Here is a 26,560-nt window from a genome sequence, read left to right as displayed (position 1 = left end):
AATCAATCTTTTGGGGAGGTAGAGCTGTCCATAGAGCCACCAAAGGATGAGATTTGTTGGCAATAGAGTTACTTACAGATGAGCAGTCAGGTCACTACCAAGTTGAAGTCTAAGTATTAAGTGCCCACCAGTCAGACAAAGATTCAGTAAGCTATCCTATTTCCTCATTAGGGAATACAGTGGAGCAAATCTGAAAACCTTAGCTATTTCTATTAATGAGCTCTATATAAAACAAATCACACAAGAGAGAAGTTTCTAAGGTGATGCTGTATGCCGAAAAGAGTGGTTACTTCTGAGACGGGGAAGTTAGGAATATGGACGACTGGGGTTCTTTGCTGTATACCCAGGTGTGTGCCCAAGTGTTCTCCCTGGTGGTGGCTTCCCTACTGGTACAGCAGGGGAGCAGGCGTGTTCACTTTTCTCTTGAGTTTTCCATGGAGGAGAGGAGCGTAAGGGCAAAGGTCACAGGCGCAGCAGGGCCCAGGCCTTTTCCACTGAAGAAAATTAAAACTGTCTCTCGATATGTGATAAACAGCTTCCTCCTGCTACTTTTTGCCTGAGAGGAATAGGCATCAGTAGTTTGTCTTCTTCCTGAGTTGTGAAAACGCTGGTTCCTATGCCTCCAACAGCAGGCTTTAAACAGCCCAGGCAGGACAGGAGGAAGTGTGGGAGAAGGCCGTTGAGGGGAGTAAGGTCCCTGACCTTGGAGGAACTGTGAATGTGTTTGTTTGAAGTGTGCCCTGGCTCTTCTGTGGTTGGTGCGTGCGTCTGGTTTACTCCCTTCTGTAGATCTGTCGCGGTGGTGCTGGTGGTACCCAGTGCTTGATGTGATACCCTAAGTGCTTTAACAGAGGTCCGCTTGTTTGATTCCCATGACAACCTCAGGAGGCAGACACCGTATCACCCCATTTTATGTCAAGAGAAACTGAGTCTCAGAAAGTATTGGCCCCAACTCACACAGCTGGGAAGGGATGGGGTCAGATTGGAATCCAGGCCGGCTGGCTTCCCCGTGCAGGCCCTCAGCACTGTCAGGTTATTACATGGGCACCACCTCTGAGCAGCCCTCTGGCCTAGAATGTCCCAACCACCACACCATTGTGGCCTGGAGAAGTGTTTGTTGCAGGGGTGGCCCACCTGTGCATTGCAGTGTAGTCAGCAGTGCCTCCAGTTTCTGCCCACCAAACGCCAGTAGCACACCCGCCACCACCACCACGGTTACGCTGCCCAAAGGCATCCTCACACGTTGTTGCGGTGGCAAATGTTTTGTTATCTATCTATTTACCAGACACACACACAAAACTGATGGTCTCTAGGTTTGCCTACACTGCCACCCTTTCCCCTGGTGGTGTTAGCATTCAGGAATGATTCCATCCTTTAGGCTTGTGGTACGTGTGGTAGAGGGCCTCGTCGGATATGTGTCGAGATGCTTGCAAACCCCAGCAGTCCGACCTTTGTAGTGAGGCATCTTTAACTTTCCAGGGCCCCTTCTCTTGCCCTCCTGCCCTTACTTGAGAAACCTGGTCTCAACTGAGATTCCTTCATTTTCTTATTTCTGGTCAATTTTTTGGAACTTCCTTTGATAAAATCAGGGAACTAATTAATTCTGGCTGGGAATAAGAAGTATAAGTGTTCCATCTGGGAGAATGACCCAGCTCTTTAAGACTTGAAGGCCCTGTAGCAGGTGTCCTCAAACTGCGGCCCGCGGGCCACATGCGGTGCGCCGAGGACATTTGTCCGGCTGCCATGTGTTCTTGCCCTGTTTGTTTTTTTACTTCAAAATAAGATATGTACAGTGTGCATAAGAATTTGTTCATAGGTTTTTTTTTTAGAACTATAGTCTGGTCCTCCAACGGGTCTGAGGGACAGTGAACTAGCCCCCTTTTTAAAAAGTTTGAGGACCCCTGCCTTATAGTCTAGGAGTCTGATAGGTTCAGATTGCCATGCCTGCAAGAAACTTGGAGAATTGGTAGCGAACGGTAATGCCTACTAGTCTGCTTTGTTTTCAAATGCTTTTGACCCCTGTTGTCGCGGGGACAGAAAGGAAGTGGCTGCTATGCCGGAGAAGTTTTGCCTGAAGTGAGCAGTCAAACTAGAAACTGGACATAGATGTTCAGATCCAGTCATCACTTAAAAGGTGAATAGCACAAGCTAACACGGGATGTGGTTAAGTGCCAGATGGGTGGTAGAGTTCAGTCCTGTGAGTATGTAAAGAGAGAGAGAGCTGGCGGGAGTCCTTCAGTGCTGAGCGGTTGGTTGGTTAAGAAGCGAAGGATGGAGGCCCACAGCCTGGGAAGAACAGACTAGGAACTATATAGACTCCATGACTTGACTACTCTCTCAGAGGTGTGAAGAAGCAGGATTCTGACGGAAAAGCTAGGTTGGGTGGAGTGGGGCGGAGGGAGATTATGAGTGCCATGCTTAGGCGGTGAGAATCTATTTGGTATCCGGCTTCTAAGCATCCACACAGACGCAGGCGCTTCACGCAGGCTTCCCGTCTGTCTTATATGTGTGTAGAATCTAGTGCTCTTGCTGTAATATAACCAGTCGATGGCATTACGCTTACAAGTCAGGATTTCTCAGTCTCAGCACTATTCACATTTTGGCCTGAATGATCCTTTGCTGTGAGGACTGCCCTGTGCATGACCCGGGCCAAGAGTTCCTCCTCCCCTGTTGTTGGGAGCCATCGAGTTAGTTCCGACTCACAGTGACCGTGTGCATAACAGAACGGAAGATCGCCCATCCTGCACCCTCCTCACGATGGCTGTTATGGTTGAACTCATTGTTGCAGCCAATGTGTCACTACATCTTTGTTGCTGACCTGCTTGACCAAGCATGATACCACTTTCCTAAGACCGGTCTCTCTGGACAACATGTCCAAAGTTTGGGAGGATGGTAAGACATCCTCCTACTTCTAAGGAGCATTCTGCTGCACTTCCTCCCAGACAGATTTTCCGAGACACATCTGTGCTTTTCACAAGACACATCCTCTCTGGTTAGGACAGAATCACCCACCCTTGCCATGGTGCCTTTTCCTCTGTGTGGAAAGTAGTCAGTGGGCCAGGCCTGGACCACAGAGCTTGTTCACCAGCGAGTGCAGGAATGGCGAGTTTATTTTTGCATATCTTGTGTTGACAGTCACAGCTAGACACACGTAGAGGTAGAAACATCCCAGTCCTGGTTAGATTGTGAGGTAAATGCTTTCTGCTGTCTCACACCGAAAGAACCCTGGAGCTGAACTCTAGGAACGAGTCCAGTTGCCGTGGTCACTTCCGCGTCAGGGAAACAGGGCCTGTGAGCGAGAACCGTGTCCGTAGGGTTTTCTGGGGCTCTTTCTAGGAGCCTAGGAGCCTAGCTTCCAAAGGCTCCCTAGCCAGACCCAAACCTTTAACCTTCCACGTTACCATTTGCACCATCCAAGGGTGCCCGATGGAAGCAAGAGAGGAAGAACTACTGACGTTTTCATTCGCTGGCATCTGCGCGCGTCTGAGCAGCCCACTGGGACCTCTCTTTGCTGAAATGCCTTTTCTGCTGGACTCCTGGCTTTCCCCGTTTCAGATCCTCCTTTCCCCTCTCCGGCTTTCCCTCCTCATTCTCTTTTGTAGATGCTGCTTTCTCTTTGTGCCCCTTAGACGTTGAGGTTTCTCGGGTCCATGTTGGACCTAGTTTTTTCCTCCATCTGCAGTTGTTCCTCGAGTTGGTCCCATCGTTACCGATGGCTTCAGTGAGCTAATAGACCCTTCGCTCCCTAGCAGGCATGTCTTCCTGGCTCTCAGCTGAGAGCTCTGTGCATCCAGTCACAACAGTGCATTTGCAGTAAACCACTCCCTTGTCCCCACTGCCCTCCCCAAGCATGCCCTCCCACACACACCACCCCCTGTGTTTTTTATCCTGGGCACCCATATGCCCATCAGTACCCAGTTACTACAGTCTAAAATTTGGACCTCTTTTTTAACTCCTCCCTTTCCGTCACCCCTCACTTCTAGTCAGTCAGAATAGCTGTCAGTTCTGTGATCTAAGCATATCTCGAGCCTGTCCATGTCCCTCGCCTCCTCCTTGCCGCTGCCTTCCTCAGGACACCGTTGCCTCTAGTCTGAATGGTTCCCTGAGCCTCCAGCCTTGCCCTTCTCTAATCCATTCTCCACACTGTAACTGGAGTGATTTTTGTAAAAAGGCAAGTCTGATCCTGCCACTGCGCCGGTAAAACTCTGAGCAAGCTCCCTTTAACTCCTTCTGTGGCTGACAAGCCCTGTGTGATCTGGCCTCTGCCAGACTCCTCAGCCTCATCCCTTAGCCCGTCCCCACCCCCAGACCCTGGGCTGCGGCCAACCTGTACTATTTTCAGTGCCTCTAATTTGTCATGCTACTGTCTCTCACCTCTGAATCCGGGATATCGTTTGCCCTGTCTTTTTATCCACCTCCCGTTTATCCATCAGGCCTCAACTTTGACCTCCCTGTCTCCGAATGCTTTGGCTTTGGCGCTCCACTTCTGGGTCCCAGCAAGTTCCTGCACTCTTAGGCATTATTGCAGGTTTGTACCCTTGCCGGGTACATTTCTGTAACCCAGCCCCCTATCCCCTCTGCCAACAAACACAATACAAATTCAGTATCGCTGGAGTGTTTTCTTCTCCTGCGTGGGGCCTGGCTCCAAACGCTAGAGGACTTCAAAAAGTTCATGGAAAAATTCTGTTGCTTTTCAGTCCTCTCTTTCCACAAGCTCTTGAATGTCCCCTCATAGTTTTCAGGAAATGAATCAAGGTCAAGAACGTGACTGATCTCCCTTGTAGAACACTTTGACATTTAGACCCACACGCTGCCCTCAAATGCTTCCAGCCAGTACTGGAGCCACGCGCTCTTTGCAGGTCGCGCGGCATTACTGTGTAATGCACAGACACACTGTGGGCCACATTAGCCCAAAAGGCAGTCTGGGAAGCAGCAGGTGCATTGAAGGAGTCAGGACGTGAGCCCAGTCATGTGAGAGTCAGGGCAGATCTGACGTTTATGCCGCATCTCTGTAGTTTGCCTCCTCTGTGTTTTGACGGTGTGGATCCCTATCGGTTGGTTTTTTATTTAACTTGGGTCACAGCCCACACTGTTCTGTGGCTTTTTCTTTATTTAGCAGTGTGTCCTGGACGATTTTCCAAGATGCAGATAGTATTTTATTCTTGAAAAAGATGAATAGTATTACTAAAACTACATCCACACAGGTAGGTCCCGGCAGGGCACGCTAGTGTCCGCTCCGCAGCAGCACAGAGGCTCTTGGGCACACCAGAACAGGGTTGACTTTGAGCCTGCCTTTACCACTCACCCCGGGATTGGCCCTAAGGCCCCAGGCCCGAAGCAGTTGAAGCCTCCCTGCCAGTCCCCTCATAGGCATGTGAAAGAAAGCTGGACAGCGAATAAAGACCCATGGAGATGCATTTGAATTATGGTGTGGGCGAAGAACGTGGACGATAATGAACACCTCTGTCTGGGAAGAGGTACAGCTGGATGCGTCTCATGTGCTTTGGACATGTTATCAGGAGGGACCAATCTCTAGGGAAGGACAATGTGCTGGGTAAAGTAGAAGGTCAAGGACAAAGAGGACAACCTTCATGGGGACAGATTGACACAGTGGCTGCAGCAGTAGGCTCAAACCTAACCATCGTGAGCATGGTCCAGGCCTGGGTGGGATTTTGTGCCCAGGAGGGCTGTGGGTCTGAACTGGCTCGCGACACCCCACAGCGACAGCAGCTTTTGAGCAGGGCAGATGTTGGTTGGGTGGCATTAAATTGCTAAAAGGTACTTTTATGGCTCTGAAAAAGGTAAAACCAGCCTTTAATCCATTCTCTTCAATCAAGTATTAAGATACGTTTTCTTCTTATCTTAAACTTGTGTTGCTGTTGAAAATAGTTGCCACCTTAGAGGACCCTCCGATGCTGTTTTGTAATTACCCGTTCTGAACAGTGTTTGTTGATAAGGTAGTCAAGGGGACACACGGGGATATTTTTTCTCTATGTATGAACTCATACTTTGGCTGATTTATATTTACTTTTTATCGCATTCCATCAGAGAGGGGCTGATAAATCTCTACCACTTCTATAAATCTTGTCAGTCTCTTGCGGGTGCTACACGGACTGGGAAAAACAAGCGGCATCTTGGGAGACACAGTAGAGGAAAGGGTGTCAGCAGAAGGGAGGAAGGGAGAGACTTAACTGCAGCGTCAGCACAGAAGCTGCCTGGAGTGGCCACACACTAGCCGACCTTGGCCCGTGACTCAAAGAAGACTTTGCTTGGAGTCCCTTTTAAAAAAAAAATTTTCACTTAGAGTTCCAATTTGTTACATGCTACAAGCTAACTTTAATCAGATGTTCATAATTTAAAATGAAGCAAACCCCCTGCAAGAGACATGGGTGTCACGTCTTGCTTTTTCTAGAATTAACCCGGCGCTCGCTCAGGTTTTGCAAAGAAGAGTTGAGAACAGCACATCTCTTCCACATCCCATTTGACTAGTAGGAAGGAACTTGGCGTTGCAGGTGATTGTAGAATGTATATTGAATGCCCAAGTAGTTATTGGTGATTGCGTTGCTCTCCACCACTTGTGGTGTTAATACGGTATCATGTGAGCATCTGTGTCCTGTTCCCAGTCCGAAGGGACTGAAAGCTGATAGAAAGATGCACAGGAAGCTTGCACTTCACACTGTTCATACATGTAGTTACTCGAGTTGATCCACAATGATAGGAGGTTTTTTGTTTTTTTTTAAGTGCTTTGATTTTTAAATCTACCTGGAATCCTGTCACGAGGGAGAAATCTTAGCAAGACTTAAGAGCCTTTTGATAATGAATGGTTACTATGGGATAAACCTATAATTAGTCGGCTGCTAATCCACACATTAGGTATATTCAGTCAAATCTCACATATACATGGGTGAATTACCCCAATTGTAGATTATTAGTGCATTCCAGGGACATTTCCATGTTGCTCCACACTCCTCTTTTGACTGACATTTTTCCTGCAACGTGTGACTTTTCTTTCCGTAAAACTCTCTACTGGTATTTCTTGCTTTTCTGTCTGCTACCCTGTTGACTCCTTAGCAGGAAAACTGGAGACTGGATGCATGTGAATTGTGGGGCTGGTGGAGGAGCTTGAAAGCACCGTGGACGGCTAGAACAAACAGCCGTCTTGTAAGAAGTGTAACCATAGCGCTCCTTAAAAGCCAGGGTGGAGAGACTGACTCACAGACTTTGGACACGTTATCGGGAGAGACCAGTGCCGCCGAGAGAGGGACAGCATGCTTGGTAACGGGGGTCAGCTCCAGAGAGGAAGCCCCTCTCTCCATGAGATGGTTGACACAGTGGCTGCAGCAATGGGCTAGAGATCCCAGCAATTGTGAGGCTGGCGCAGCGCTGAGGGTGTTTCATCCTGTTCTGTAGAGGGTCCCTGTGAGCCGGAACCAACTTGCTGGCACATAGCAGCTGACGACGTAAGTGGCTCAGTGCTAGACTGCTAACCAAAAGATCCAGGGTTCAGAGCCACACGTCCCTCCGGGAGGAAAACGTTCTCTGCTTCCTTCGATACTTACAATGTGGAGAACTCTGAAGACTAAATGAGAAGCCTGATGGCATAGTGGTTATGCACTGGGCTGCTGTCTGCAAGGTGAGTAGTTCAAAGCCACCAGCCTCTCCTCAGGAGAAAGATGGACTCGCAGAAACTCACAGGGGGCGTTCTACCCTGCCCAACCGGGTCACTCTGGGTCCGCATCAACTTGATGGCAGGGAGTTTGGTTTGTTTGGGTTTGGGTCAGACTAAGGGACGTGGGGCTCGTCTGTTCCAAATACGGATTTGGCTGTAAGCAGCAGTGGCAGCAGGGGCATCCGTGCCAGCAAGAGAGAAAGGGGCCGTCTGCTGCACCTGCAGAGACAGGTGCCCTTCCTTCCTTTCAGCTAAAGGTGAACATGTTGAATCTGAATACGTTGATCAGTGACCTGTGTGCGAGAATTTGAAGGAAAGCTGATTGAGAAAGGAAAGAAGCAGAGTAATGCAAGGTATTGTTTAAATTCATTTGTTGTTACAGTGCAGTCCTTTCTCCAACACTGCTTTTGTCGTACTTGCTATCAGGCCCCTTGCCCTGGCTCTCAATCTCTATTGCCAAGGGATGAAGACTTCTGGAGAGAATTCTCAGCTCATAACTAGACTTCTCTCCCTCAGTAGGAGATCATCTGAAATCGTATATTTATAGATACAATAGATATGTTAAGGCTTACATGTTTGAATCAGAATGAAGACCATGTGGAAGGCCTTAGAAATTGTCTAGCATTTCCCAAATTCACGTACTTCAACTTTCTTAATAAACTAACTCACATAAAGAGCCACTTAACTATATTCCAAGTGCAACAGTTGTCCACAGCAGCCTTCTTTTATAGACAAGTTCATTGCCGTCGCAGAAGCATACGCCTCTGCTTTACACTAAAGTCACAGTTGTTGTTAGGTGCCATCAAGTCACTTCTGACTAATAGCAAGACCAAGTACAAAACAAAGGAAACACTGCTCCAGCCTCCCGATGATAATGTGTGAGCCCATCAATGCAGCCACCGTGTCAGTCCGTCTCGTTGGGGGGCCTCCTCTATATCTCTGACCAGAGCTCTACTTTGCCAAGCATGATGCCCTTCTCCAGAGACTGGTCCCTCCCGATCACATGACAAAGGCTGTGAGACAAAGTCTTGCCATCTTCCTTCTAAGAAACATTCGGGCTGTACTTCCTCCAGCACAGATCTGTTATTGCTTCTGGCAGTTACAGTACTTCTAATATTCTTCACAACACCATGGTTTAGCAAATGGATCAGCTCTTCTCTGGTCTTCTTACGTATTGGCCAGATTTCACATACATATGAGGCAGCTGAAAATAGCCACAACGTGGGCCGGGTGTGCTTTTTTAGTTTTCAGAGCGACATCTTTCCATATTTCTTTAGGATGAATTCTGAGAACTGGAATTGCAAAATCAAAGCACATTGGGAAGGGTGGAGGTTGTTTTTGGTCACATACTGCCAAACAGTAACTCCGCTGAGGTGTAGATGAAACGCACCACTACGGAGGTACCTAGAAGAGAGAAGCAGGAGAAATACAGCGGTGAAGTCGGAAACCACCGCACAGGCCATCAAGGGACGTGGGGTCTTATTTAGATGTGGGGTTGACTGTGGGTGTGGGGCTTTCTGTTTCTTCATTTGTAAAGTGTGAGTTTTAGACTAGTAATGGAAATATCCTGAACTGCTGCCCTGCCTCTTTTCGGTGACTGAAGGCCTGGGCGTGGGGTTGACCTGGCAGGGCGGCTGCCCTATATGCGCTCACACTTTTAGTGTTCAGCTCGACTGTCTGGAAGACTTGCAAGTAGGCAACGGGCCGGGGCCGAGGGGAGTGTTTCTTTTTGCTGTTCCATAGCTCCTTATTTAATTTGTTTCTCTGTAGCCATGCCTTTGATTTTTTTATCAAGAGCAGGCACTTGTGGCAGAGGCTGTCTCATTCAGCTCTTGAAAAGCAAAGCAAGAGAGAAAAATGATGCTTCTAGATAATTCGGTATCAGATCTGCACTATTAAAATACTAGCAAGAAGTGGGGTTTCCATTTAATTCTTTAAAATGGTATCTATATGATGTAGCCAAAAAGAATGCACACATATATGAAAGATGGTCATATTGCAAATATGAACACGTCTATTTCCTTCCTTTTCCACCAACCCAGCGGACAGTACTGATGTTTCCTGCTCAGAGGTGCCTTAACAATTCCATGTCTAAGATACTTCTCTGCGGTTAATTTCATTGAAATATTTTGACAGATGGATTCATTCACTAAGTTCTTTTACCGTATACATTGCTACCTCAAAGCACGTGGAAAACTCAGTGTTACAAATTAAAGTCTGAAATGTATCCACAATAAACCTGAGCACTTGATAAGAAATACATACCCAGAACTGCTTATGATCCCAAACCGCCTTCCAACTATAAAGATAAGATCCTGTCATCGTCCCTGCGCCTGTTCTCTTCTCCCATCCCCACCAAGCCCCAAAGAGCAAGTCGCGGAAATGTGGATAGCCACAAGAAGTGGATAAGCAAGGTCGTTCCCCAAGACACGCCTTTCCTAGAAACTAACAAAAGGACACTTTCAAAGGAATCACTGAATTATTTAGTCTCCTTTTAGCATATTTTAGGAACTTCTCCACATCCAGGACTTGCTTGCCATTTACATACACAGCATTATTAACTGAGGACACTTGTGAAACAATTGCAGGATACTGTGAATGTGTCTCATGAGTGTCTCATTAGGAACACTCTGGCTCAGATCCCTTCCACTTCCACTCCCCGACTCCCACCTCACCCCATGAGCCCACAAAATCCAGCTCAAAGAGATCCACTTGAACCATTCTCTCCTAAAGACCATGAAAGTGTGGTAGTTTACAAAGACTATATGGCTCAGCTGTCAGTTATATACACGATACACACCCAAACTCACTGCCACCCAGTCCACCTGCGAGGCCTTTGAGGGCAGAGTAGAACTGCTCCTGTGGGTTTCTGAGACTCGTGAGGCAGGATGAGTTGAGAAAGCCACGTCGTTCTCACGCCGCTGCCTGGAGGGTTCAGACCAATAGCCTTGCTGCCAGCCATCCAGTGTGTTTCCAAGGCTGGAAACCTTTATGGAAATAGACAGCCTCAGCTTTCCCTAGCAGAGCAGTCTGGTGGGTTTGAACCCCTGACTTTTCTGTTGGCAGTGTCCCCAGGGCTCCCTTGGGACTGTACAGTCCATGAACAGTTCTCCCTGTGAGAGCCCTTAAGGCATATGAAGAAAACAATTCTGGCCAGACCCAACTCCCTGAGATGCCTTTTGTTTTCCCTCTAAGCCAAATCCCTCTCAGCCCAGCCTGGTCCATTCCTCCAACCAACCTGCCGTGTCTTCAGGTTAGCCGCTTATCCACCCTACTCCCACTGCGCTGAGCCCTGCCATTTGTTTCTACTAGCCTGCTGTCCTGAACCCAGCCGAGCCCACCGCAGCCCACCACAGTCTGGCTCTGAAGTGCTCAAAACATGAGGCTGCTTTCAAGGGAGGCCAGCGTTGCGTTCGTGTTTTTAACATCACATGCTGGTTTTGCTTTTTTAAAATTATTTTATAGGGGCCTCATACAACTCTTATCACAATCCATACACACATCAATTGTGTAAAGCACATTTGTACATTCCTTACCCTCATCATTCTCAAAACACTTGCTCTCCATGTAAGCCCCTGGCATTAGCTCCTCAGTTTTTTCCCCTCCCTCTCAGCTCCCCGCTCCCTCATGAACCCTTGATACTTTATAAATTATTATTTTTTCATATCTTGCACTGTCCGACGTCTCCCTGCACCCACTTTTCTGTTGTCCGTCCCCTAGGGAGGAGGTTATATGTAGGTCCCTGTAATAGGTTCCCCTTTCCTCCCCACCCTCCCCATGTTCTGTTTTGAATAATTGATTTTTGTTGTTGAGTTAATTTTCTAAGTTATCTCACAGAGCCATTATCTCCAAGTGTATTCAAGTACATAAATATTACATTTATTCGTGTTAACCATTGCCTTGTTAGACCATCATAGAGCTATAACTTGTCAAGAAATTGAAAAAAATTACCAGTTTATGATTTAATTGAGGCTGTACAGCATATAAACTAGACAAAATTTAAGAACCCAAGAATTCTGAGAAGACAACTTACTGTAGTGTCTGCTGTCAGTCTAGCCAGCCTTTCTCAAAGTGCCCTCTGGCCGCCACTAGACTCGCACAGGAGCACGTCCTAACTTTGCAGTCTCAGCTTCATTCCGGGCTTCCTGAATTGGAATGTCTGAGAGCCATGCTTAGAAACGTGCATTTTAACACTCTCCATTGTATGTTAGGAGTCTTGGTGGCAGGGCGGGTTAGACATTGAGCTGCTACCCACCAGGTAGGTGGTTCAAACCCACTAGCCACTCCACATGCAAAAGATGAGGCTGTCTGCTCCCATGAAGATTGATAGTCTGGAAACCCTAAATGGGGCCGTTTTACGCCGAAATGACCTCAGTGGCAGCGGGGTTCTCTGTTGTTGTTTGTTTTGTTGGATGTTAAATTTTGACAAGCACCATGGTAAGCCCTGGAGATTTGAGCACAAAGCTGTGATCAACGTCTGATGGTGCTAATCAAGGAGATGATTTATAAGGAGCAGAAGAACGTGTCCAGACACTCCAGGAGTAGGAAAAAAAGGAATAAATTGTCTTGTGCAGAAGACAGATCGTTCCTAAGCGAGAGCAGCAAATAAAGTGAGTTTGAAATGAAGGGGCAAAAGCAAAAAGGAAAAGCTATAAATTTTCGAAACCAGTGAGGATACACGCTGCCAGGTAGCAGCAAGGCAGGGCCTGCTGTAAGAGAAGCATGATCTTTGGCATCAAGAATTCACGAAATGCCAGGCCACACCCTGCGAGGGAGTGTAAAAGGGTGGGGGTGTCAGCAGAGAGATTAGTTTGGAGAGTTGCTGTACTACCCCATCTTTAGTCCTAGGCTATCTAATGAGAAGATCTGTATTCAATCTCAGGTGAATAATTTGGAGACAGACCAGTCAGGTGGCAGACATCGTGCACAGCTGCCGGCTGCTCAGGGCACAGGGATTGCTCACTTCATCTTAACGGAACCCAAAGTGCTCTTGGCATTTGCAAGCTGGTGGGGCAACAGCAAGTCCCTACTAGACCAGATGCTACCCAGATCAAAGACGTGACTGCTCAAATGGGGTCAAGAGTTATGGTCTTTGTCTTAAATCTATCCTTTTCTTAAAGATGTGGTAAGTGCCCAGCTAAGCACAGGCAGGTGGCAATTACTTCAGAAGGCGATTGACTGTCTTTCAACACAAGCAAACACGCAAACAAATAACCCTCATGTAACATGAGTTGAGGGAAATTATGCTCCGTCTTTATTGCAAGACTGGAAAAGGCAAAGTTTTCTTAAAGTAAATAATTATATCATGCTACTAAAGTTGCAAGTGGAATCATTAAGAAAGTACGCATTTCCCTCCATACGATTAAGAAGTCTGCAGTGAGCCAGAAGAGAAGATAGACTTAGCAAACTCTACAACCAAAGGCAGAGTATTCACAGTAGCCTGCGTTGCCGTTTTCTACGAGTGTGTGCACTATTTGAAATGAAGCGTGCAAGTCTCGTTTGTACAACCGCAGAGAGTAGCTTGCAAGCCTTGTGAATGTGTCCTGACTTGCCAGGAGTCTTTTGATAGCCTTCCTTGTTGGCAAACCTGGTGAAGCTGTCTACATTTGAACTGGAAGCCGCTTGGGACTCCCCTGGAAACAGCAGTCATCATTCAAAACCCACTTCACACTTTACAGATCACGTTGCCCACAAAATAAATTAAGCACTCCTTATTTTGACATTAATTTGACAAGAGATCATGTCTAATTTATTATCATCCTGCTTACTCTTGTGTAAAATTAGTGTTTGCTACACTTTTTTACCCCCTTTTGGATACCGAAAAGTTGACCGACAATTTTTTTTAAAACTCAGCTTGCCTCTGATAACATGTAAGGCAGACAAAGAAAATTCACTACTTTGAAAGTAGAAGAGTGTGACACGGAAATCTGTGCCCCTTTTTGAGGATAATGATTTGAAAAGATTGCAAACAGTAAATATTACTGAGTATTCCTTTTATTATAATTATAAGCTGTGTAATTTTCATTGAGATATTTTAAGAAAAGCTATTCAAATGAAGACATTAGAGCCCTTATAAGCCCTTAAAATATTTTCATATGTTCGTTTTCATCCAAGAGATTGATTATACCTTATCGTAGTGGGTAATGTCCTCTTTTATATAGATCAGATATCATTTCAAGCTGACTGTAGCACATAGCTTAAAGCCTTTTGAAGTTCTCTCTACTAAGACTTGTCTGATTATAATCAATGGCTATCAGTACCCAGTGCTCAATCAGTATTCTGAATTTTGTATATTGTTGGAGGGTTGCTGATTCAATGGAAAGTGTGGTAATTATAAATAAAGTGAGAAGACATAGAATATGAAGCCACCGCAAACTCAGAGGCAAAGAGGCAGTGGTAATTTAGCATTGCAAATATCCTTTTGTGAGATACCCAGAAATCATCTCAGCTCCTCCCAGTAGAGCCAGGTGATCCCAGGGGAGTGTTGACAGAGCAGGCTGTGTTTCGTCACAGAAAGGGAATGGCAACTTTGAGATCCGGTGAGTTGGACATTGAACAAGGAAAACAGAAGAAGAATCGATGCATTTGAATGGTAATGCTGGCCAAAAAATATTGAAAGTACCCAGACTGCCAAAAGGACCAATAAATCTGTCTCAGAGGAAGTAAAGGTAGAATGCTCCTTAGAGGTGAGGATGGCGAGACTTCATCTTACAGACTTTAGGTACGCTGTCAGAGAGACCAGCCCCTGGAGAAGGGCATCATAGTTGGTAAAGCAGAAGGGCATCAAAAAAGAGGAAGACCCCCAAGGAAGTCATTGGCACAGTGGCTGCGACAATGGGCTCAAGCACAGGAACAATGGTGTGAGGATGGCACAGGACGCTGTAATTTCCTTCAGTTGTGCATCAGGTCACTATAGATCGGAACAGACAGGCTAGCGCCTAATAACAACTACAATAGCAGGGATGATCAGGGTGATCACATTTGAGGAGACGGGGAAACTCTGGGAAAAAGCATGCTTACGAAAGACCAGCACTTTAAAGAGGTCGGTGCCGCTGATGGGCTCAATGCGATGTGCTGTCTGATTTCTTGACTGCTGCTTCCATGAGTGCTGATTGTGAATGCAAGCAAGAGGACATCCTTTCTTCTCTCCGCTGATCACGATGTCACCTGTTGGTCCTGTTGTGAGGACTGGGGTTTTCTTCACCTTAGCTGCAATCGATAGTCAAGGGTGCAGTCCTCGATCTTCACCAGCAAGTGTTTCTAGCCCTCTCCAGTCTCAGCAAAGTGGTGTCACCCGTACATTGCAGGGTGCTCGCAAGTCTTCTTCCAATCTTGTCGCCGTGTTTTTTTTATTGTACTCCAGTTTTGCTAATTATTTGCTCAGCATACAGACTGAATTAGGGTGAAAGGATACACTTACTAGTTGTTTAATCAGATCCAGTTCCTTATCAATAAACGGAAAATAATAATAGTAACCCCCTTGGAGGGCTATCTATTACGAGGATTAAGTATCGTGCACATAAAAACACAGCATACTTCCTGGCACAGAGCAAGAGTGCAGAAATATGGCTGTATTACAATTAGCTTATTTTCATCATCTGGCTGTAGATAAGTGCTGAAATGGAATGAAGCTGCCAACTGGTGTGTGGGAATTGGGTCACTGTGCGGTGGCTGTAAACCTTGAAAACAAATAACTCTTTTGCTGACCAGGTATTTCTGAGACTGGCTATTGTGACCATCTGCCCGTAGAGCCCTATCCAACACCACTATTACTTCAACTTTGTACAATCTGACCCTGGTGAGGAGCACCGAGAGGGCTTGGACCAGCAGAAGCACAGACAAACCTGGCAGCCAGGGTGCGCCTTGACAAGGAGGACGGCAGCCTGGTCTCGGGAGAGGGCAGTCCCTGACAAGGGGCCTCATCTGTGGTAAAGGAGAAGGGCGGGGAATAAGAGGAAACTGCTCAGTGAGATGGATTCACACCGACTGCAACCGTGGGCATGCGCATAACAGTCGTCGGGATGGTGCACACCTGAACGGGCCCTTCTGTAGGGCTGCTGTGAATCTGAACCGACGTGTGGCTCCCCATTGAAAAAGTCAAACACATTTCTGTTTAAGTCAAAGAACCAGGATTGGAATCCCGGGCAGGTTAACTTTAGAGCTCCCATTTTTGCTATCATAAATAAAACATATCAGTGTAACATAGAACATTGTCTTTCAATCTGATACTATATCTATCTTACCTTTTGATGTGAAAATGTATTTTCTTATATGAAATGGTGGTCATGTCAGGTTTATTATTTTTTAAAGAAAACTTACCTTGTGAAATAAAAACTAGGCAACCAATTGACAACACTTTCCCCTAGTTTTATATCTGTGTGTGTGTGTGTGTGTGTGTGTGTGTGTGTGTGTACACGCTTTTGATAGCTTGAGAAATCCAAGGCCCCAAACCACTGGTCAGAAAATTGAGGCTCCTCGTTAGTTTTGTTTAATGTTCTCTGGAGGTTTTTACATGATCTATTTCCTAATGCATGTAATCCAGGCCATCTGCATCTATGTGGCACCTGACCACAAGTCCTACTTGCAACCTTCTGACACACATCTATTGTGAAACCATTAAAATGCAGCCTTTGTGGTTCATATTCTAGGAAATCACTTAAAGCATTTTTGGCAAGATGTCTGGAAGGAGATAGAGGCCAACCTTACACTAAGTCCTTTACAGCATGCGCGCTTAGTGTATTGTGGTTCCTGTGTCTCTCCCTTAAGTCCTTAGGGAACACTGGTATCGTCATCTGCCCTGTTCAGCTGTTGGTGTTGAATCATAGCTTTGGATAATAGCTATTTCAAGTGATGGCAGGAATAAGCATTCATCCTTCTCATTGTCAGTAGCTTTTAGGGAACATGGTGGACACGAAACCACCATCCTCACACTGTGGTGGCTTCTGTGTTACCATGATGCTGGAAGTCATGGCACCTGGTATTTCACCTATCAGCAGGATGAGCTCCCATGGGGAATAGGTTTCAGTAGAGCTTTCAGACTAAGATAGATTAAGAGGAAGAACCTGACAAACTACTTCTTTAAAAATTTTTTTTTAAGATTAGCCAGTGAAAACCTTATAAATAGCAACAGAACTTTTTTCAAAAACATCTTTTTATTGTAAAGTAATTGAAGATTTACAGAGCAGATCAGTTTTCAGTTCCGCTTGTGCACATTTGTCTCATGTCATTGAGTGCCATCCTCACGGCGCACCGTCTACCCCATGTCCCCCTTGAACCTTCTATTTCTAGTCTTCCTTCTTTTCCTGACCCATTTGAACTCTGCCCTGGGTAAGTGCTCCTGTTTGACACTCTCAGATGGCTCCTTGTTCTAGGGCGTGAATGCCTCCCTGTGCTACTACTGTCTCCATAAGCCTCTCTGTTGTCAGGCTGCCCACGGAGCACTGAGGTTGGGTTCACTGCCAGACCTGAAGAGTGACTGAAGACCATGGCCTCAGCAGGTCCATCGGTCTCAACTCAACCAGTAAAGCGGACCTTTTTGAGGATTTTGAATTTTGTTTCACATTTCCGCCCACTCTGTGCAAGACCTAATATGATCGCTTTTACAGCAGTTGGTAGTGGAGGCCAGGCACTCGCGAGTTCTTTGGGTCTCGGGGTCATGAAAACCCTGATGTTGGTGTGGTCTCTCATTCCACCGTACGAATCGTTTCCCATGTCTTCCATTCTCTTCGCTCTTCTTTCCTTCAGACTTGGAGAGACCTGCAATTATACCTTAGATGGCCTCTCACAAGGAGCCCGGTCATTTTGCTGAAGATAGCATTCAGAAGGGGCAGGGAACAGGGATGTCACTGCAGACTTCAGATGGAGCTTGCAAGCAAAGAATACCCGAAAGATGTTTTACTGACTCTGCGAAAACTTTCATTTGTGTAGACCACACCAAATTGTGGACAGTGGTGCAACGAAGCGGAATGCCAGAACATGCATGTCCTTGTGCTCATGTAAACCTGTACCCAAACGTAGTCCTTGAAACAGAACTGAGAGTTACTGTGTGGTTATAAAAGCAGCAAAGTTGTGTGTTGTGGTTGTATTCTTTCACCATACCTGTTTAATTCGTATCCTGACCAAATAATCTGAGAAGCTGGACTATATATATATATATATATATATAAAGAAGAACTTGGCCTTAGGATTGCAGGAAGATTCATTAACAACCTCTAATATGCAGATGACAAACCTTCCTTGCTGAAAGCAAAGAGGACTGGAGACACTGATGGAAGATCAAAGATTACAGTCTTCAGTGTGGATATGCCTCCACATAAAGGTGCTTTTGGATTGTGGTGTAGTGAAAAAATATTACCTGTGCTACGGACTGCCACAAGAAAGAACAAAACTGCATCGGGTGAAATACAGACAGGATGCCCTGCAGAAGCAAGAGTGGACTTGGACATGCTATGCGGAGGGATCAGTCCCTGGAGAAGGACATGCAGGGTGCAAAAAAGAGCGAAGAGGAAGCAGACCCTCAAGAAGTCGGCTTGACATGAGAGCTGCACCAGTCGGCCTGCACACGCCAGCGACTGTGCGATGCGCAGAACTAGCCAGTGTTTCGTTATGTCTCACAGAGGGTCACAGTGAGCCAGAACTGACTCAACAGCACCTCACAGTAACAAGTAGGAGAAAAGACGACCGCTGCTAGAGAAAAACGAACTGAGTCCCTGGTACAGACGCCGTTTGGCTTCTTTGCAATAAGCTCACTCTTCTTTGTGTCTGTTCCTCTGTTACTGATTACTTTTGCTCATGAGAACTCACAATTTAAAAAATTTCCTTGCTTTCAATAAACTTTTCCTGACCTCTCTACTTCCAATAAACCTTTCTTTCACCCCACCCACCTACGCTGGTCATCCCCAAGGCTTTGCCAGTATTACCAGTAGCTGTACCACCTCTGAATGTGCATTGATAGCCTCCTGCTCTCTAGCTGCCTTCCAGTTTTTCCTTGCTTGCTTTGAGCTTCCTCCTGTATCCCCCAATCCCAGCAAGTTTGATCCCACTGGATCCTCACTTCTAATGTGTTTTCTTCTCTCTTCCCTCCTCCCTACATTCCAGGACCTAACACTGTAGCCTTCTCGCTTGCACGCTCAGCAGCCTTCCTGTCCTCGGTATGTGGTGAGCCTCAAGCTTGTGTGCTTCTCAGCCCCCTGCCTACTCTGTGTCCAGCTGCCAGATACAGCTTACGAAAAGCGCAAAACCATGGTCTTGACCTCAATTTAAACACATGAGCCAAATCTCAAATGGGCCCTCAGTATTTCCTGGTACCCCTTCCGAATTTTCCCAACCTGCTCAATTTATGATTACTGTTTCTTTACTGAAGGACTGGCTTATACTTTCTCAAACCTTTAACACTTCCTTATCCCTTCCTTCATCCTCGCCAGCAACTGATGATGTGGGAGTCTAGTTCACCGAGGAAACAAACAACCAGAAAAGTTTCCTCAGCTTCTCACCATCAAGTAGACTCCTTGCTAAAGGAGTGAAAGAAGATGGCATCCTTGCGCTTCATCAACTCCCGTATTCGCTTAGAATCAGTAACTTTAATTCCCAAGCCAAATGTGCAGATCTGTGTCTCCTATTGGCCATTTTGTATTGTGTTTTATGTTGCCACCTTATCATCATAAGCAAGAGTCGTTACGTGTTTGTATCCATGCAAATGAAAAATAGGTGCTTATTAGAGGCTGGTTTACAGGATCAGTTCGGGAACCAAGCAGCTAAGTAAATGAGTACAGAAAATGAAGAACACATTCTTTGGAGCTATACTTGATTATACCCGCGCCTAGAGCAATTTTCACTTTTGTAAAAGGTCAAAGAAGAAAAGATGGGACTTCCTTAGAAAAGAAGATTGAAAACTCAGACCTTGTGGGGAAGGTAGAAAGAAAAGGAAGTCAGAAGACGTCATGTGATCATTTTCACCTCCCTCTGGATGGAAAAAAGAGATCGTACAATTGAACTGGACTACAAATTAATGTCATCCTGGTATCTATCTGTACACTTCATTAAGATTCTGTTTTGAAAAGGGAAATGGTTAAAACAAAAAAAGGAAAGATTCTACCAGCTTGGGTGTAATTTATATTTAAGGAATTGAGTAAGAGTCTCCATCTTACTTAATGCTACAAGGTGCTTATGTAATTACAGGGAACATGATAGACTGGTGATAACCTGAGTTTCACACGCTGAGCTCACTCGCTTCATAGCGTCGGTCTGCAGACCCACATTTCCCACACCTTTTCCCATTTCCTCAGGTTTGTTGCAAACCTTTACCCTGCCTCTTCTCATTCCTCCTAAGGCAGGGCTCAAACTATTTAAACGGGGCCAGTTCACTGTCCCTCAGACCCGTTGGAGGGCCGGACTATAGTTTTAAAAAAACTGTGAACAAATTCCTATGCACACTGCACTTATTTTGAAGTAAAAAAACCAACGGGGCAAAAACACTCGGCAGGCCGGATAAATGTCCTTGGCGGGCTGCAGTTTGAGGACACCTGCCCTAAGTAGATGAGCCAGCTCCTACTTGATAGAGCAACCAGAAGGGACCCCCGTTTAACCCCAGCTTCCTTCCTTTTGTCCCCTCACTCACAAGGCTCAAAGGAAGAGGTGTCCTTGCAAGCTGCCTCCCCAAATCTCTCCTCTGAATTGCCTGCTCACTCTACGTAGTTTCCTTCAGACCTCCACCCCAAACCGGCTGCCTTTGCTTGAAGGCCGTGTGGTCCAGATCAGCATGACCAGCTCCTTCCAGGCCCCTCTCCTTTCTCGGCTGGCTTATGTCCCTGCTAGCAACATTCCTCTTTTAAAACTTTTCGCTGGTTTTCCATGGGCCCAGAGCAGATACTCAGAAACTTTGATCCAGTCGTTCTGATACCTTTTCTGAGCTCCCCGACCCCCACATTTTTAATGCATATTGCTGCCCCAGTCTCAAGTGGCTTATGGCCAAAAGCCAGTGATGATTCCCCTACTTGCAGGGGCTGGCTGCTGGTCCTCTTGCGATCTTCTTGCAGTCACTGGGGTATCATTCTAACTATGTGCCTGGGCCAGGCTAGATTCTTAAAGATTATCCTTGACTCCACCTCTGTCTCTGCTATTTGTTTGGTTTCAAAGGTGCTGATGATTATCTCCACATTGGTTTCCTCCTTTTTGACCCTATTACTGTTCCCTCTTTCTACTGCTTGTTTCTTGAATACCGACTCTTTCGTAATTCGCAGGTCGTGATTTGGGTCCCATGGGGGGTCTAAAACTACTCCCTAAATTGAATACAGAATTTTGTCTGTGCACATTTTGCTGGAGAAGTCAGTAAGCCTCTTACATGGGCAAGAAACGGGATGAGCGCAGTTGGCAGTTTAAACAAGCAACCTCCACTGATTTCTCTCCTCCCAAGTCTGCTCTTGGCTGCGTACTTCCCTAGTCCAAGGCACCGATCTCCAAGAAATGAGGGGGCCTACAGGCATTTTTTTTCAAAAAGTCGCAGCAGCAACCAGTATAGCTCTGCTGTCAAACCGTCTAGCAGCTGCAGGTCCGAGGCTTCCCCGAGGGCAGAGCTGGCAGCTGCTAGGGAGAAAGCAGGGCCACCATCAGGGTTTGGGGTATCTGCCCAAGGCCTCTGGGCCCTTTTATTCATGTGCTTCCAGAGGAGTTAGGTGAAATTCCAGAGTCAGCCAGTAAGGCAGTCTGCCTCCATCCAGCAGGTTAAGAACTTTCCTCAGCTGGACATACACCTTCTGCCTCTTGGTTCTCTAATCCTTCCTTGACTCGACCACCAGTTAGCTTTTAAGCACTTAACCTGATTGTGTACCTTCCCCTGTTAGAAACATCGAGTAACCTCCCATCACAGGAGAAACTAATTGAGAACTACTGGGCTTGATGCCAAGGCTTCCCACAATGGGGTTCTGGCCCAAGCGGCTGCCCTCATCTTCCAGCACCCAACTCTCCTCCCTCCAGCACTCTAGCCACATCACTGGTGACTGTTTGGGGAGGATGGCTCCAATGACCATACCTTTGTGCCTCTCATCAATCTCTCTCTCTCAACTTCGAACCTCCTGCTTGTCCTCCAAGGCCCAGGTTGAAGGTCACCTCTTCCCTATGGCCACCCTGGTTTCCTACTGGCAGATCAAAAACATTTACTACCTATTTCTGACATGTCATATTATACCAATCTTTATTTCTGGCTTTACTACTAGACTGGGAGTACCCTGCAGGTAGGGGTTACATTGTCCATATTGACATCTCTGTCTAGCACCCAGCGTAATGCCTAGTCCAAATAGAAGCTTAATATACCTATGCTGACTAGAATTCTTTAGGAAGAGCTTTTGTGGTTCATTTAAAATTATAGGTCAATGCTTATTGAATAAGTCACTAAATAACAATAACAACAAAGTCTCATTCCACTGTTGACTCAAGTACCAGATTCCTTTGTGGATTCTGAAAACCTTCATGTGTCAGACGGTATCTTTTACGTGCTTTCTTGAGCTCCTAAGAGAAGTCTAGCTCTAATGCGGACTAGACCTTCTGTCACGCCCGTTGTTATGATCCTGAATAGGGCCTGTCATTTCAGCGAATCTGTATTACACACAATCATTTCCACGGACCCACGTTTACTCTCAGCCCCTATGGTTTATTTTATAAACTTTAAGTCAGTTTAATTTAAAACATTAAATGGAGCGTTTTCCAGTTTCAACAGCTGCAGGGTCATGGTTCAAGTATATGTTACGTAGTTTGTTTTGCCAAACTTGAAAAAGCCCATTTACTGCAAATGTGGTTTTTAGGTATCTAAATTAACGCAGCTGTGAAAGTAAGCACTGGCCCTTTACATTTAGGGCTTCCAGGAATTGTTACAAGCGACTTTTTTCTCGTGTTTGTTTGTTTGTTTGTGTTTTGTAGTTCAGCCATTTATTGAGTACCTAACGCTAGGTGTTTATGATTCAGGGTTAATGAGACAAGACCTGCCCTTGCATAGAGAAGTATATAAACACCTAGTCATTGCAGATTACACCTTGGATCCGAGGAAGGAACTTCTCTTAGACTGGGTCGTGGTTGAGAATGATGTTTTTGCAGATAAATTATAATTAGAGGATAGTCTTAAAATTAAAAAGACAACATGTAGAGTAGGAACCGATGGTGCCTCTAAGAATTGCTGGCTTGCACAGGCCCCGTGAGAAGAGAACAGGGACGTCCCGCTGATGACTAAGGAGAAGGAGGGGGCTGACGAAGTCGTACCGTGGTGTCACATTCTCCAGCTGTGCGCGGCCAGTGTGTAGGCCCTGTCAGTCACAGTGTCCTAGAAGCCTGTGGGGCGGGTGTAACAGAAGTACGAGACCAAGAAGCTGAGAGTGTGTGAGAGAAAGCATGATTTCATGTGGAAGGAAGTATGGTTAAGTGGAGAAAGCGAAGAAGTTGGAGGTGAAGAGAAGGCCGTATATTTTGCTGAGTACTCAGCAAATTGTCATCTCCTGCTTGCTGGCTTTCCTCTCCCTGCGCCCCTGGTAGCCTCTGTATGACTTTTCTCTGTGTGGAAACTTTCACCTCACCGTGGTAGCGTTCCTCAGCAAATGTGGCCCAGGGGCTGGGATGCTGACAGTGGTGATGTCTACCTCGGGGAGGAGCTCAAAGCGTATCCACTTAGCTCTTTGGTGCTCTGTTGAAAGGATGGGTCAAGGACGAATGGCATTTTATGGAGCTGTGATTCTAAGGTAAGAGGTACACTCTGATGAGAAGAGCTAAGACTCTAAGCCAGGCGTCCTCAAACTTTTTTAACGGGGCCAGTTCACTGTCCCTCAGACCCGTTGGAGGGCCGGACTATAGTTAAATAAAAAAAAAACTGAACAAATTCCTATGCACACTGCACATATCTTATTTTGAAGTAAAAAAAAAAACGGGGAAAAAACACCCAGTGGGCTGGATAAATGTCACACCTGCTCTAAACTTTCAAGCTTCCATGAAGTTCCCTTCTTCTTTACTATCCTAACTATAAGCACAAGGATTTAAAAGGGATGCTTTTGTTGAGCTAAAGATAAAGATAATGAACTTACCTGCAACCCAAAAGGTTTGCTTTCTCAGAATCTAAATCTAGAATTGTGATTTATTCTAAGTGTTAAAACAGTGGTTTAGTATTGGTTGTGCATTGTTTTAAATTTGCTAAAAGTAAAAGTTTCAATACAAATGAGGGCAAACTTTTCCATGGAAACATTGTTTATATTACATTTCCAGCATTTTCTTTTTCACCTGTAGCTTTGAGTGTAACACTGAAATCGAATCATTCATTATTTTGCCAAGTGCAGTTTGGGTGTAGAGCAAAAAATGGAGGCCTGCATCTTAACTGTGAAACTGCTAGAAGGTGAGGATCCTTAGAGTGGGTAACCAGAGGTCACAGGTCAGTTTAATCTTTAAAAAACAGAGGAAATGCTTCCGTGGAGTTAGCTGAAGGAAATCGGGGCATCAAGATCATTGGCCATGCTGTTTTGCTATTGTTAACCATCCCTTTAAGTCACTTAGCAAAACTTGCCAAGGAAATTATTGACCACTCTCTCAACACTTCACTTTAACTGAGATGCCCTGCTAAGCCTCACTTGGCATTAGTCACACAGAGGAAGATAGGAAACGTCACCCACAGAGTCTATTCTGTACTCTCCATCTGGAGCCTGTGGCTTGTTCTGAAGGCATCTAGCTCAGATGTGTGTGCTTTTTTTCTTTTTTATAAGTGCTTATACTGACAGGTCAGCCTTTTATTCTGTATGACTCAGGTCTCTATTTCTTTTAATTTTCCACAATTTATTTTTTATTATTATTAAATACTTTTATTGGGGGCTCTTACATCTCTTATCACAATCCATACATTCGTCCACTGTGCCTAGCACATTTGCACCTATGCCGCCATCATCATTTCAAAGCCAGGTCTCTGTTTTTGTAGCCTGTGATTTCATCTTAACCCCACCTGTGTGCCCTCTCTAACCTTCAGTTAAAGGATAAGGAAAGTGAGTAATATTTCTTTGGCATTTAGAGGACAGATGTATCATAAATGTCGTTTGAGTACTGGCAGCCTCTTCCTTCAAATGTTGGTACTGTTATAGGAGCTGTTTCTGATTTTCCATAAAAAAGAACTGTTTCTGACCCATGGGCGTTTATGTCTGTCAACTAAAGGCATTGCTGCGTTATTCCCCAGATGCACGCGAAGGAGAAAGAGAGCTTTTCCTCCCGATGTCTTACTGGAGTTTCAGGTAGCTGACATCAGGCTGTTTTCTTTATCTTTCAGGTTGCAAACACGTTAAAGGCATCCTCTTATATGGGCCCCCAGGATGCGGTAAGACTCTCCTGGCTCGACAGATTGGCAAGATGTTAAATGCAAGAGAGCCCAAAGTAGTCAATGGACCAGAAATTCTGAACAAATACGTCGGAGAATCGGAGGCTAACATTCGTAAACTCTTTGCTGATGCTGAAGAGGAACAAAGGAGGGTAATATGAATAGAATGCTCACTTAGCAAGAGTTTCGTATGGCTTAGATGATCAACGAAACCCAGGTCTATGGGGCACAACTTGTTACTATGTTCTACATTTGGAAACAAACTGCTGGCAAAACATCTTCAGGACCTAGTTTATATAGGCACCGAGCTGGAGCTTATGGAGGATTTACATTGTGTGCGTAGATGTCTTTCCTCACGTGTTCACGACACAGAGGTAGATGAGTGTGTAAGCCAAAGGATTTACAAACATATGTCATGACTGTCTTTTTCAGGTGACACTTCCATATTTCTTCCAGACTTGAACTCAGTTTTCCTTTGAAAAGGGGGGACAACAAGTCCATAGATTTGCGGGATTATATGTAGGTAAGGTTTAGGTGCTGAAAGTTAGCTTACTTAACAAGTCAGCACAGCTGTAGAATGCCAAGAAGGCTTGATTTTTTTATCTTAGGGAAAAAAATAAGTTAACTAAAGAGCAAACCAGTGCTCACTAATTCTAGCATTGCCCGTTCCATTGGCAGGGTTTTAAAGATTGCCGTGGGATTCCTCGTTCTGGCAATATAGTGGGTTAGGTAGGCTGGACACTGTCTTTCTATAAGTTCCTTCGAATGCTGGGTAAAATGTAATTTAAGTGATTTGAAATGCATAGTTGAGCTGCCACGAGGTCTCAGAATGAAAAGAAAATTAGAGTCAGAAGGCTGTGAGCTGAAACTTTGGGGCTTGATGGCCTACAAGCTGGAGCTTTAACAGCCACTTGAGGGGCAGCAAATGAACCCTTGAGTCCACCTAAGGTGTGGACTAAGACGTGCAACTGCCAAGGAGTCGTGCCCTCGATGAGAAGCATGGACTGGGAAGTACTAGTCTGCCACCCCAGACAGATCACTGAGTTCTGGGGAGAGGGGAGCTGGAGACATGTCCTGAGGGATTCTAAACCATGGACGGATTCTTGACTCACGCTGGTTAGGATTTGAGTACCTATGACTTAACGTGTCCTGGAACCCCCAAGTTAAGAAATGAGTTTTAAAATTTGTCCTGGCCTCGTGATGACATCAGGTTGTTGGCCCTAAGCAAGCTCCAAGAGGTGTTCTCAAAGTCCAGGTCCAGGAGGGATCCCCACAAAACTGGGTGCCCCAATGAAACGAGAGAGGACAGAGTACTGCCTGCCACATGTCCTTGTAGCAAAACAGAGTGATCTGGTCTGTTTTCACAAAATAATGTTCAGTGAAGACCTCTTGTTGTATATGGTACTGCATGAAAATGCCGCTTTTTCTTTTCATCCTTAGAAATAGATTCCCCACTCGGGTTTGAGAAAATTCAGGCAGGACACCGTCATCTGCAGTTAGCGAGTCTGCGCGTTGTGTCTCTAGCCTGTTTGGCCTTCTTCATTAGGATCGGGCGTGCTGCTCCA

The 26,560-nt window shown here is 45.7% G+C and overlaps 1 protein-coding gene across 1 annotated transcript in view; it reads left to right on the top strand.

The window, feature by feature from the left end:
• The window catches only part of NSF (N-ethylmaleimide sensitive factor, vesicle fusing ATPase), a 138,075-nt gene that overhangs the window by 45,245 nt on the left and 66,270 nt on the right, over positions 1-26,560 (top strand). Inside the window, exon 9 of the mRNA XM_075562010.1 lies at positions 24,948-25,147. Within this exon, the coding sequence (XP_075418125.1) occupies positions 24,948-25,147 (200 nt within the window). The remainder of the gene's footprint in view (positions 1-24,947; positions 25,148-26,560) is intronic.

Source organism: Tenrec ecaudatus, chromosome 10, assembly GCF_050624435.1.
Source record: "Tenrec ecaudatus isolate mTenEca1 chromosome 10, mTenEca1.hap1, whole genome shotgun sequence".
In the NCBI taxonomy this organism is placed as follows: Eukaryota; Metazoa; Chordata; class Mammalia; order Afrosoricida; family Tenrecidae; genus Tenrec; species Tenrec ecaudatus.
The sequence above is the reverse complement of the archived record's forward strand: the minus strand, read 5'-3'. Positions and strand labels throughout refer to the sequence as shown.